Below are 13,680 nucleotides of genomic sequence, written 5' to 3'. Positions count from 1 at the left end.
TTTGATAATGATCGAGTGACATTGCAACAATTCTAATTGGAGACAAGGTAGTAGTGATGGTTGTGCAGAGGAAGGGAAAAGTCGGGTGCAGATTTTGAGATTTGTAGCATTACTCTTTTATTTCTACTCAATAGACAACTAGTGCCCTTTGAATTCACTAGGAAAATACTCTTAGGCCCCTCAAAGCTCTATTAAATTGCATCTTCGTTAAAAAAAAAAAAAATGGGTTAATTAGCCATAGGTCTCTAAAATCAAATTTTTATTCCAGTAGGTGCACTCTAATTTTTTTCAACCCATACGATTCATATGTGGATAAGATTTAGGGGGCCCCATTGGCTACGTCTCTGCAGCGTGATTAATTACCTTAAATGGGTGAACGAACAATAACTTATATTTTCTCAATAGGTAGAGATATATATTGAAATTTATCTGCATTAAATTTATTTATATTATTTTATTTACATTATCTATTGAGGTTTTTTATGATTGGTATATGTTAAAATTTATCTACACTAAATTTATAATGATAAATTATACACACTATACATAAATTATATGTATTGTACATAAATTATATTCTTTAAATGCTTTGCAGATAAATTATATACACAACAAATAAATTAAATGTTTTTCAAATAAATAGTTTTTATACACTATAGATAAATTATATGTTGTGATACAGTGCAGATAAATTCATTGTAGTGCATAAAAATTATATGAATTTATATGTAATGTAGATAAATTAAATTTATATGAGAGATTTTTTTCATCTTAGAATGTATCGATGAATGATATTGTTTGAAAGAGTTTTTCACGTTAATTTAAAATATATAATTTTTTTTCAATAAATCGTTTTAAAGTTTCGTTTTAATAAAAAATCAAAACTAATGATATTATGCGTACATTTGTTGGAGAAAAATTGGGAGAGAAAGTGGTGGTCTTTTTTAAGTAATTCTGTGAAATACAGTAGGGCATATAGGTAATTTAAAATTTTGTGTCGTTATTCAGGTGTACTTTTTCGAAAAATTGCTCTTCGCAGTTTGCTGCCTCATCTAAGTTCAGTTCATTGATTTCAATCACTGTATTGCTTTTGTATCCTCGTTTCACTTCCTCTTCAATTTCCCGAGAACCAAACAGAAAATTTTCTCTCTTTCCAATGGCATCTCCATCCGAAGAAGTGGCAAAGGCGATGTCTACTTATATCCGTGACTACAATGATGGTTCAGTAACTCGCCTCCAAAACTCGCCATACGTGCCACCATCACCAACCCCAGATCCAGTTACTGGTGTGACATCAATGGACATGACCATCTCTGAAAACCCCAAAATCTCTGCTCGTCTCTACCTCCCTCAACTCGAACAACAATCCCAAAAGCTCCCAATCCTTGTCTATTTCCATGGAAGTGGGTTTTGCGTTGAATCTCCATTTTCATTTATTCACCATCGTCACATCAATCTTCTGGTCTCTCAAGCCAAAGTTGTTGCGGTCTCTGTTGCTTACAGGCTGGCTCCGGAGCATCCTCTGCCTGCGGCGTACGAGGACAGCTGGGCTGCTCTCAATTGGGTCGCATCTCACTCAAATTCAGCCAAAAACAAGACCAATAAAGAAGATTCATGGTTGTTGAATTACGGCGATTTTGGCAGGGTTTATGTAGGAGGTGATAGTGCTGGTGGTAATATAGCTCATAACATGGCAATGAGATCAGGATCTGAGAACTTGGAAAACAATGTGAAAATCTTGGGTGCCTTTCTTGGGCATCCTTATTTTTGGGGATCAAAACCGACCGGATCGGAAAATGATCCTATGCCCAAGCTGTCTGTGATTTCCGACTCAGAAACATTTGCCTCAGATCCTGTTTTGGGTCATGAGAAGTCTTTCCCATCTTTGCTTTGGAGCTTTGTTTACCCATCAGCGCCTGGAGGCCTTGATAATCCAATGCTAAATCCGGAGGGTCCCGGGGCGCCGAGCCTGGCGAGGCTGGGGTGTTCGAGGTTGCTGATTGTTGTGGCTGGGAAGGATGAACTGAGAGACAGAGGTGTGAGGTACAGTGAATTGGTGAAAGAGAGTGGTTGGAAAGGTGAATTGGAGTTTCATGAAGATGAGGGAGAGGATCATGGATTTTATGTTACGAATCCTGAGACTCTGAAAGCTAAGAACCTGATCAAACGTCTGGCTTATTTTCTCAAGTGATTAGTGTTTAATCAGAGGTTCTGTACTTGGATGCCGTGGTTAATATGCGGCGGTTACAGACCTACGGTGAACGGCAGGAGAACGGCGAAGCTTCTTCCAGTCCAGTAGTAAGGTATTGCAGCCATTTACGTATATTATGAAAATGGGTCGTGGAATTAAATGGTTTTGCTTCCAAATCAAGATCTAATGGTTCAGACTCCAGACTACTTTTCTTCTACAAGGACATGCAGATGTGGGGTAGAGAAACTCCGATCGTACAAAGTGCGGGGAAGAAGACGCCAATAATACAAACACTTGGATCGCATCGTAAATACATTTGCATGTCTTGATATTTGTGGGCTTCCTTTACATTTTGCTTTCTACTTCATTGATTGAATGGACCCTCATGTGGGAGTGGTATTGTACTATTGTTTTCACAATTCAAGAGCCCATCGAGCTGGTGAAGATATATCGTCATCCATGACAACATAAGAACAATCAGAATGGCCCTAATTTGTTAGGGACAATGCATGAGACCCTCAAAATTTGACTCTTAAAAGTCCCTCAAATCTATGTGGCATTAAAATAACCATTGATTAAAAACACATATGTAGGGTCCACTTCACATCCAACACTCCATATTAAATGGAGATCTTTTGGGGGTCACTTTTTGGGGTCTCAAGCATTATTCATTTGTTAGGGCATGCATGTTAAAAAGTAATATTTTAATGGGTCAATAAAAATTTTCATGTTTCAACAATGTTAATATATTGGCTTAATTTTGGTGTGGCTTATGTGGGCATGGCAAATGTCATGCCCATATCTTTGCTCTCAGGTGAGTCCCACAGCATAAACACTCATATTTTTTTACATAAAAATCAATATCGGACTCCACCTCTATTATATAAAAATCAAGTAAGCAAATTTAAACAATTATATCAATATATTTTGTTGGCTCAGTCACATTATCTAATACAATCACATCAACAAAACACAAATCCACATACATTACTCATTCCCCATCAAAAAACCACCATTGTGTTGCTCTTTCACTAAGCAACCACAACGGCATAAATTTATTGCGGCAAACAAAATGTATTGTTACATATAAATTTGTTGACTTAATTTTTATTGACCTAGTATTTATTTACTTATAGATGTGAGTGTGTTTGTTATGAGACTCAATAGATCCGTTTGGTAGAGCAGTTGGATTGAGCTTAAACCTTTAAACAAGTGAGAAGACCACGTGGGCCCCACATTTTTAGAACAATCTTTTTCCTTTGCTATGGCTCACCAAAACAAGATAAATTTAGTTTTGACTCTCCAGTCTCCCATTTTCCAACCATCTCTCTTCACTACATTTCAAAAAAATAAGAGACAAAATCGTCACTTTCTCAAATAAAATTTTAATAAAGAATAATTCATCCACACAAGTTTTTAATAAAGAATCCTGTCAAAAGTTAAGGGGGAAAGAAATAATTGGCAGAAGACAGAGGTCTCAATGAGACCTGAAATTTTGTAATTATGCCCTGAATCGCTCAACAATTCATAGAAGACATCGTACAGAACCAAAAGGCAAAACCTTCTTTTACATCATCTCTCACATTTTGCATGCATAGTAATGCATTTAGTACTATAACGACACCTTCTCAGCAAACAATAAGAGATCTGATATTGCACATTAGCATAGAAAAAGATGCATCTTTTACTGAAAGCCATTCAGCTGGTTTAGGGAAGAATTGAGTCGTACAACCAACACGGTACATAGAAGTTAAAAAAAAACACGTTGGTGAAGGCCATATTCCTGCAAGATCTAAAACAATGGAATAAAAAAAACAACTTACAGCTCGCGTACATCATAACTCCAGCATCAGGACTGATAATGAGCCCTGCTGCAACCGATCTAAGGGAACCTTCAAATGGCTCAAGAACAACGAGATCTACCATTTTCTGTACAATGGTTTTAGTTAGAGATCAAGAATCAATGGCAAGCCTTCTACAAGCGCAGGGTGTGGGGGTTAGGTTTGGTAAGTGCTTTGGTAAAGTAATCATGAATCTCTGGTAAGATACGCTGCATCAGTTGGGAATGCCTGAAAAATTTTCAACACAAATTTATGAGTTTTCAAAAGTTTACATGTCAAGTATACTGTTCATGAGACAAAATAAACATCATCTCTAACTGTACACAGCAAGTTCCCAAAATTAGAAGGCTAAAGCATTAAACAAAATGAATTCCAAAAAACGTGACAATCTAATTATCTAAAATATTACACTTTTGTTACGTTGCATACATCTCTCAGCTATAGCTTCAAACATTCCAGTTCAAAAAAACAAGCAACCTAAAAATAGTCCAAAGCAGCAAATGGTATACGCTTGTCTCAAAACGGTTCTTAAACCTCCCCAACAACAATCTACCAAGATTTTTTCTTCAGAATTAGTACATTTGAACAATTTACCTTAGCAGGTACCCACATTGCAACTTCCAATATATATCAAGATATCCCCATCCTCTTATGGTGCAATACAAAAAAATTCACATGAAAGTACTGACCACTGAGAATAGTCGGAACAAAAACCAGTTAGAGGGAGCACATACCCAGGCCTCCGACTCAATTTATAAAACTGTTCAAGGATAAACAAAATGCATGTGTTCCTCAGTGACACAGCGTGGAAGGCTTCTGAGAGTTCATACATGCTTGCAACATTTTCCAGTGATATATCCTGAAGTGGAAAATAACAGCCATCAGATATCCACCCTCTGAAATACAAGCATGTCTAGCATATTTTTTAACAGTAGCAGGATCACTATAACTGATGCCATTGAGTTCACCGCCATAGAACTCAACAGTTACACCTACTTGCTCGACACTATACTTCTAACTTCTAAGGGCAGATGAACTAGGCTGCACACAGGCCACAGCTCACCTGTGCAATGGTATATTCACAAAGTCGCTTTAGTCCCTCCAAGAGATACTGATCTGCTGCTCTTAGAAGATCTTGCGCAATATCAAGTGAAACGACCACAGACCCAGTATATACAAATCTGTTGAACGGAAATAAAACCAAATAAATTTTAAGATTACATGGACTAGGATTTCCAAAAAACTTGGGAGGACCATAGAACTTATAAAACCTCATCATCAACTCAAAAACCTCCCATCTAATGTTGGGAATTTCAATGTCTCTTGCATCCTTTTCCTGTAAAACATGACAACAAGTGCAAAATAAGAAATCTGTTCAATAATGTGTGATTAGTTTCAAACGATAAAACAGTTTATGCTACAATTATGAACTATCCAGCCATTGACACAGAGCAAAGCACAAGGCGGAAAAAAATCTAGATGCCAAAAAAACAAAGGATGAGATGTATGTCAAACTTAAAACGAGGCCCCAAGATGCATAATTTGAAGAACACTATATAATGTAAAGAGAAAATCACCCTATAGCCACCATCAAACATCGCACGGAATGCATCTGAAGAAGCAAGTAGGCAAATTCTGTGGGCATAGAACCGTCTTCCTGTGGAAAAATAAATGATAATCTCATAATCAATGATGTCATTCATAGCCGTACAAATTGCAAGAAATTATCTTTGAAAAAATTATTTAATACCTTCAACTAGAAAGATAACATCAGACAAAGTTGAATTGTTCACATACTGCTCCCCTAAATAGACCTACAATAAGAGTAATCTGTCATTTCAGGCACCAATTCAAATAACTTAAATAGCATCTTCAAAATAACAACTGGATTTGGCAAAAATTTTAAAGTGCAGAACACATGCTTAAACTTTCAACTATGAAATTTAGCAGGCCCCAACAAATAGTCAAAGACGTTCAAGTATTTGGAAAATTTTCTCCTTCAGTTAAGGTGAGCAGGTTCAGAAATTTGAGTTTATGGAAGATCAAGTAAATGCTTTCAAACTACTGGAAATACTCAGTTAGCACTTTTATTTTTTCATTGTCAGTTCCCTTTTATGCTCCTTTTCTTTTCCTGCCAGACAGAATTCCCTAATTTGTAATCGCAGACTGTAGACCGCTGTGTTTGTTTGGGGAAAAAAAAGGTGGATTAAGTTTTTCAGCTTTCGAAAGAACCTAGAAATCCATTTGATTAGATTTCTAGTTATTCAAACCCCAATGAAATCACAATTTTAATAAACATACACGTGGATTCACCAAGTACTTATTTTATCTATTGCTTCATCAAGTTCAATTATTTTGCCCATGGACACTAAAATTGGCATTTGCAAATCCTTATAAACAGTGAGTAACAGTAACAAGGAGTTACACAACGGAAGATTACCTGTGGAGTCGGAGATGGCGGAGCTGCATCCACAGGGGATAGAGTTGTTGCTTTGTTGGCCAGCTTATAGAGAGCCACGGCACCATCAAGTTGTTGTTTATTGTTCGTAGAACCAAGAAGCCCAAGAAGCAATTCCAATCCTGCATTTTAAACCAGTTAACTGAGCAACTGCTGACGAGACCAGCATTAACATTTATCTTATTACATAGGCCCTTGATCCAGAACATTGATTTTGTAATAAAAAATTCGCAGGCGAAAGACAAAGAATGACATGCCATTGTTGTCGATGAATATTGTTCTTGGATCATCTGGAGAACAAAGATGAGCTAGCGCCAAAGCGACGCGCCTTTGGACAGACCTCTCTGCTACGCGCAACAGATATAACAAGTGTTTTAAAACCTACATTAAAAATTGATGGATTACATTTCCAAAAGCTGCATAGAAATTTTATGAGACATTATGCCATTATGAAACCAACAGATTTACTTATTTACAAAGAATAAGGAAAAGACAAAGCAAATGGAAGGAGAAAAAAAGCAACTAGTGTACAACTTACCCGGCCATGAATCTTCTCCTCTAATCTTTTTAAAGTCTTGGCTACACAGTCTTTAGTTGCCTGCAAGTACATTAGCCAGATCTACATCATGGTACAACCATTAAGCAAGTAAGTAACAAATCAATCACCAGGAATTCATCCAGGGTTCTACGTGTGCAATTATACATACTAGTAGTTTTGATATCAGTGGTGAGGAACATATCATGGAGGAGAAGAAATAATAGCTATGTTAAAGACGAACAGAAAAATGAACATACCTGCACAATGAACTCTCCATCCTGCAGCTTCTGGACACCTCCCACCCTAATAAAATCGGATACATTATCCTATGGGATAAGATAAAATAACACATAAGATTACATCTGAAGTTTCTCAAAGGAATTCTCGATGAACTAGGTCATCAGGATATTCAAAGACTCTCATCAACAATAATATGAATCCATAGAGTAACATACCACATTGTCTGCCAGGCCATAAAGTGCAAATGCAGCATTATGTTGCAGAGACCCATTTTTGGAATCTAGAAGTTTCAGCAATGGCAGTAAGCCGCCACTGTGTGCTATACCAGCTTGATTGTGTGCATCCTGAAAATGAATTTCTTTTTGTCAAATTAAAGTAGAGCTATTATTCCAAAACGGGTTGCAAATATTTATTTCAACCTACTAATGAATAATTTCTCCACACTTTAGTTTTAGATTTTTGCTAACTGCTAAGAAATGTACAAGAAATTATAAATTATACATTCAAATAAAATGGTATAAAAGTAAGTTACTTCACATGACTCAATTCTGCATTCTAGACATTATAAGGTAAATTTTGTATAAATTACAACGTCCACAATGACACAAAGTGAGGATGTTGAAACAGACTTATTTTCGAGGAAAAAAAATCCACTTTCTTGGAGGGAACACTACTTAGTGGAGTTGTGAAACATTGAACTCAACAAAAAAAATTAAAGAACAGAAAAGATAGTAACCTGTGCCAATCTGCCCAATGCAAAGGCTGACATTTCCCTCAACTGCACATCCTCAGACTGAAGCATATCAATTAAAGGTCCGACAGCACCCCTTTGTACAATGTGGACCTGCATATTTCTCACTTATTTGAATTACAAAACTCAAACCAAATAGAATCAACATTTGATGCAAATTCAAGGAAGTTGGAATGGTTAAAGCAGACAATGTGATGTAAATCCAGGCCCAATCCCAGCAACAAGCAGGCCCTAACTACCCACTAGAAAACCGGTTAACTAGTGTTAGGATTGGCCCACTTATATACTGCAACTTAGAACCTGAATCCACAGATGTGGGATTCACGAACAATGTTTACATCATTCACACCCTCTACGACACGCCGCTGCTACCCCTCCGGGCCCCGGCTGACACGTGTTTTCGAAACCTGCTCTGATGTAAATCCAAGCCCAAGCCCAGCAACAAGCAGGCCCTAACTACCCACTAGAAAACCGGTTAACTAGTGTTAGGATTGACCCACTTATATACTGCAACTTGGAACCTAATCCACCGATGTGGAATTCACGAACGATGTTTACATCACAATGCTTATTCTATCACCTTAAGTAATAACACTTGACACTATTTTTTCCAGCTAAAAGGATGAAGAGAACGAAAAGAAGAAGGGGGAAAAAAAAAAGGAAAAGGAGGAGCAGAAGGAGGGGGGATGTTATCAAAGAACCATCCAATCCAGTACAATTATATATTTATTTTCCTTACTTTTTTTTGCGTTCTTCTTGACAGTTAGACATAGCAACAGGAAATTCCATTGAACCAAAAATGAGAATAATAATAATAATAATAATAAAAGGGGATATAAGACAATCCTCAATGCACCTTGCAATCTGAGTCTGTCGCAGCAAATTGTCCAAGTAACAAAGCTGCCTCCCTCTGGCTTTCAGAGCAGGAAGAGCTGTCATCCAATAACACAACTTAAGAATAGAACATGATAACTCAGAACAAAGTGGGGAAAGATATTACAAGGAAAAGGGACAGTTTCTGCAGTCAGCTGCCCAGAAATATTTATATGCATATAAAATAAAAAGAAAAGAAGTATGCTAAACCAAGTATGAAGGTATCATAAAGTTAAAATACTAATTGCATTTACCTGAGCAAAGCAATAACTGGTTGCAAAGCTCCGGCACTAAGAACTTCTTTCTTAATATTTGGTGATGAATGTACCAGATTTCCAATCACACCAACCTGCAACCATCAGAAAACATCAGATGCTGCTGTTAACGTGATCGGTAAATCAAACTCCTTAATCAGTGAAAAGTTCAAAAGCTATACAGCTCTCTGATAATTTCCTACCGCTTCATAGTGGATAGCAGCATCCTCAGATAGCAGCATTAGAATGAGTGTCGGAAGAGCGTTGCATTCAACAATCTGCAACATCACAGACACCGCATTAACCACCAATACTCAAAAATCAACACTAGAAACCAAATCATTACAAGAGTCAATACCTGATTCTTATTCTCATCATTTTTAAACGCAAGGGTCCGCAGAGCTCCGGCAGCTGCTCGTTGCACCTTTGTATCCGTAAGTTCAAGCAACTCAACAAGAGGAGGAATCCCACCTTCCAACCTTTATATCAAATAAGGATGATTCATAAGGCCGTGTACCCAATTCCAAACATTAAAACCACAAAAGCTATAACGCACTCGAAAAATTTGCAAACCTAACACGGGTCTTGATGCGGCTGTTCTCATGAGCAAGATTAGTGATAGCATCCGCCGCTCTTCTGATGACACTATTCACAGCCCGAGAACTAGAACCATCATTGTGTCTGTCCAACAGATTCACAAGATGCAACAAAGCTCCATTGTCAACTATAAGTTGTTGATGCTCTGGCTGTAAACAGCAATCACGTTGTAATATTAGAGTGCTACCACTTTGCCAGAATTTCATCATTATTTAAATAGCTTTCTTTGCTTGGCCTTCTTGGCTTTAGAGTTATTCTTTGTTCTATTGTATATAGTTCATTAGATATCCTCCAAGAAACGAAACAGCAAATGAAAGCCTACAGTTGCATTACAAATTCTGCAGTCCACATGCTTTGAATCAAGAAGGTTGGCATCTGAATGCTTCATTCATTGCAAACTGCAGTTCCAGCTCTAATTTATATTCGTTTGCAACTTCATCACACGGTTCACTCATACAAGTTATCTATTTCATTTTGGAAAAGCTCTCAGCTCTAACTTTACTAGATGATATCAAAAGGTTTTCATCAATGTATGAGGAAATAAAAATAACCAAGACGATAACCAACCTTCTCAATACCTGATATAAAAAAAGCAGATACAAGGAATAAAAAGCAAATTCCAGATTAAAACAGGCGATCAAATAACCTTTACGGCAAGGAGCCCCAAAGCGAACGCACTCCCCTTCTCGACCTCGTGCTCAAACGGCTTGAGGCCACGGTCATCTTTGCCCGGCGGCGGGGACTGCAGATGCTTCACTAGTGCAGGGACCGCACCACCTTCAACGATCCCGTTTACGACTTCCTCTGCGACAATCCTAACTCGTGAACAATAAAGTAACATAAAGAGATCTTGATGGAAAGAGCAAGAACACGTCCTACACACTAAAGAGATAAAATAAGAAACTGTTCAAAATCTAACAAAGCAGTCAGAGGATTATCCAGCACCGTTCTTGGCGAGCTCAGCGAGGACATGCGTGGCGCGCTTTGCAGCGGCTCGGTCGGCTTCGTTCCAAGAAAAAGCGGAGTTAAGAATATTAACCTGGGCAACCACCTCAGACAGTAACGCCTGCCGCGCATCACCGGAGGCCATCGAGATCTCTCGCTCCTCATCAATCTCCTCCTCCAGTTTCCGCTTCTGCCCTTTCCTCTCCGAGGAGAGACCCTGATCTTCGCGCCTATGCAACTCCATCAACAGAGGGAGAGGGACCGAGAGAGAGAGGCTGATAAGTAGTGGAAAATGGGGATTTGAACAGATACAGATCAGGGGTACTTTGGGAATTCAAATCTGATACTTTCTTCTTTTTTTTGTGATTTTGAGATTTTCTTTTCTTTCTTCTTTTTCCGAGAAAATTGAATATGTCGGATTTCAAACCGGCACAATATTTTCCGGTTCTGCATACGCTCCCATCTGAATATGAGAGTAAAGTGAAGAAGATGCTAGCATACGCAACTGGGCCACACCGAGGAAGCCGGGCCCATGACAATACTGCGGAACCAGTTACTTGCATCTTTGGGGCCCATCGCATCTGACTAACACGAGGAATAAGAGAGCCCCCTCAACCCAGCGAGCGCGGATTTTTTTTATTTACATATTAATCATTTAAAGCCCTAGTCGGCAGGGAAGGGGAGGGCAATGCGGCCGGCCTGTCCATTGGACTTCCGTGGCCCATATAGAAAACAAATTTTGGTTTACGCTAGTTGAAACTAGGGATGGCAATTTGTGCCCGACCCGTCCCGACCGGCACGGATTTTCTCCGATCCGAGACTTGTGCGGGGCGGGGATGGGGGCAAAAATTTTCAACCCGCGCAGGGGCGGGGCGGATATGCCTCCCGCTCCGACCCGACCCACCCCGCACACCCACCCCGCACCCCGCCCCGCAATAAATGTTTATGTACATAGTATATATATGTATATGTATATATATATATAAGATTTATTTTATAATATAGATAAATATTTGTTTATCTAAACATTTATTAATTTGATATTATTATTAAAATCAAAGTAACCCTTAAACTTCTTTAATAAGATTTAAGTACTTAAACATTAAAACCCTATACATAATATTTACAATACTCCTATACTCTTCATTAGATTGATTATTGAATAAATATTGATAAAAACATAAAACCCTAAATCTTAAATTAAATATAGTCTACTCCTAATTCAATTGAAGTGATGTTGATAAAAAATAATTTAAGATTCCTAAACCCTAACTTAAATTGACTTTATTTGAATTTTGAACACATTGATTCTAATATAGTAATAAACTAATAATGTCAAAATAGAGATTTGAATGCTTAGTTTTAATCCAATATAAATAATCCTTAAACCCTAAGCACTAAATAATCCATAAACCCTAAACCATTAAACCTAAGTACTAAATAATTCATAAACCCTAACCCCTAAAGCTGAGCGCTAAACCCTAAACCATATAATTAATCCAATATAAATAATTCCTAAACCCTAAGTCAATTGAATTGATATTGATAAAAATATAGGACCCTAAATCTTAAGTTAAATATGACCCTATACTCCCAAATCCTAATCTCCAAAACCCTAATCTAAACCCTAAACCCCAAATCCTTAAATACCCTAAATCTCTAAACCCTAAAGGCTTTAAACCCTAACGACTCTAAACCCTAAAGGCTTTGAACCCTAAACCTAAGCACTAAACCCTAAAGCCATAATATGACCCTCTACTCATTAATGTTGATAAAATCTTTAAGACACTAAGATTTAATAAAATAAAGTATAAAATTAAACAATTTAAAACTATAGATGTGTATAATATAAACTTTAAAATCAATACCATTAAGTAAAACTAAAATTATTTAATGGTGTTAAAAATATAATAGGTGGTATGTAAAGATAATAATTTAATTAGTTGGCAAGTGTAACATGAAAATAGCTTGGGCTTGTTGGTTAGTTCATTACTTTCCCACCTAGAAGTCCCATATTCGAATCCTAGAATGTGTAATTTAATTTTACAATTTTCAAAGATGTTGATAGGGGCGGGGGGGCGCGGGGATCCGCGGGGTAGGGCGGGGCGGGGCATAAAAGTTGCCCCGAGGTGCGGGGCGGGGCGCCACCTGGAGGTGCGGGGCGGGGGCGGGGCGACCATGATCCGCCCCCGCCCCGCTCTGTTGCCATCGCCCCGCTCTGTTGCCATCCCTAGTTGAAACGGTGTTATAAAAATTGAACCGTGTTGGCTGGTTGACTGTAAAATCGCTGATCAATCACTAAGTCGGCACGGTTTAGTTAAAATACCAGTTAAACAATCAAGTCGAGAAAAATTGATAAAATTTGATGGTTTTTTAAAAAACCGTTAATCGTGCCGGTAAAACCGAACTATTCTTCAAAATATTTTGAGAATTTTTTGTTATATATTCTTTGTGAAATTTGACTTCTGCATGTATTGGGTATATTGTTCTGTATTAGAAATGCGTAAGTGACATGAACTTGATTTTCTAATTTTTTATATTTTTATGAATGATCATATGATATTTATTTTTAGCAAAATTTTTAATATTAATATTTTTATTTTTTAAATTAATCATGCGATTCGACTGATGACGTATTGGTTGAACAAGTGAACCATTGGCCCAGTCCCCGCTCGGGTTTATGTCCAGCATGGTTTTTATAACATTGGTAGAAAATCATAATTGATAGTTTTAAAAAAATAAAAAACAACTTCCATGGTAATCCATGAATGATGCACTATTATTCATTACACAAATATATAATAGCACCGCCTTGTCCAAGCAAGGCTGAACTTGCCACATGGATCATTTAAGCAACCAAACACACATAAATAATGAAGTATTAGGAATTTAGGAAGTCAAAATTCAAAAAAAAAAAAAAAAACCCAACAACCAAAATAACTCAAAAATAAATAAATGAACAAAATTGAATGGAGATAGCTCAGCTCCACTT

At 37.5% G+C, this 13,680-nt stretch overlaps 2 protein-coding genes across 3 annotated transcripts; one reads left to right on the top strand and one right to left on the bottom strand.

Moving 5' to 3' along the window:
- Positions 1-1,015: 1,015 nt before the first annotated feature.
- Positions 1,016-2,693, top strand: LOC119994986 (2-hydroxyisoflavanone dehydratase-like). The gene has a single exon (XM_038841336.1). The coding sequence runs from the start codon at positions 1,157-1,159 to the stop codon at positions 2,189-2,191; it is 1,035 nt and encodes a 344-aa protein (XP_038697264.1). The 5' UTR covers positions 1,016-1,156; the 3' UTR covers positions 2,192-2,693.
- Positions 2,694-3,646: 953 nt separating this feature from the next.
- Positions 3,647-11,139, bottom strand: LOC119998314 (ARM REPEAT PROTEIN INTERACTING WITH ABF2-like). Of its 2 annotated transcripts, none has more exons than XM_038845617.1 (19): positions 10,689-11,139; positions 10,390-10,547; positions 9,720-9,892; positions 9,505-9,625; positions 9,350-9,424; positions 9,147-9,241; positions 8,876-8,951; positions 8,005-8,112; positions 7,484-7,612; positions 7,286-7,354; positions 7,029-7,088; positions 6,748-6,871; positions 6,473-6,612; positions 5,783-5,846; positions 5,610-5,689; positions 5,304-5,368; positions 5,096-5,213; positions 4,767-4,891; positions 3,647-4,260 (listed from the first exon to the last, which is right to left on the bottom strand). In XM_038845617.1, exons 1-19 carry the CDS (start codon positions 10,930-10,932, stop codon positions 4,167-4,169), a joined length of 2,118 nt encoding a protein of 705 aa, XP_038701545.1. In that variant the 5' UTR covers positions 10,933-11,139; the 3' UTR covers positions 3,647-4,166. The 2 variants fall into 2 exon arrangements, with proteins under 2 accessions (XP_038701545.1, XP_038701552.1); XM_038845624.1 differs by having other exon boundaries at positions 10,390-10,618; positions 10,783-10,835.
- Between the last annotated feature and the right edge of the window lie 2,541 nt (positions 11,140-13,680).

The sequence above is a fragment of the Tripterygium wilfordii genome, chromosome 1 (genome assembly GCF_013401445.1).
Source record: "Tripterygium wilfordii isolate XIE 37 chromosome 1, ASM1340144v1, whole genome shotgun sequence".
In the NCBI taxonomy this organism is placed as follows: domain Eukaryota; kingdom Viridiplantae; phylum Streptophyta; class Magnoliopsida; order Celastrales; family Celastraceae; genus Tripterygium; species Tripterygium wilfordii.
The sequence above is the reverse complement of the archived record's forward strand: the minus strand, read 5'-3'. Positions and strand labels throughout refer to the sequence as shown.

What these genes read in the sequence shown, in the direction of transcription:
- LOC119998314 (XM_038845617.1), bottom strand. Translation starts at nt 10,932, where the DNA reads ATGGAGTTGCATAGGCGCGAAGATCAGGGTCTCTCCTCGGAGAGGAAA. An exon ending in CTGCTATCCACTATGAAGCG is followed by an intron (nt 9,242 to 9,349) that starts GTAGGAAATTAT and finishes TGATGGTTGCAG; the next exon opens with GTTGGTGTGATTGGAAATCT. An exon ending in AGGAGAAGATTCATGGCCGG is followed by an intron (nt 6,872 to 7,028) that starts GTAAGTTGTACA and finishes TTTTTAATGTAG; the next exon opens with GTTTTAAAACACTTGTTATA.
- LOC119994986 (XM_038841336.1), top strand. Translation starts at nt 1,157, where the DNA reads ATGGCATCTCCATCCGAAGAAGTGGCAAAGGCGATGTCTACTTATATC.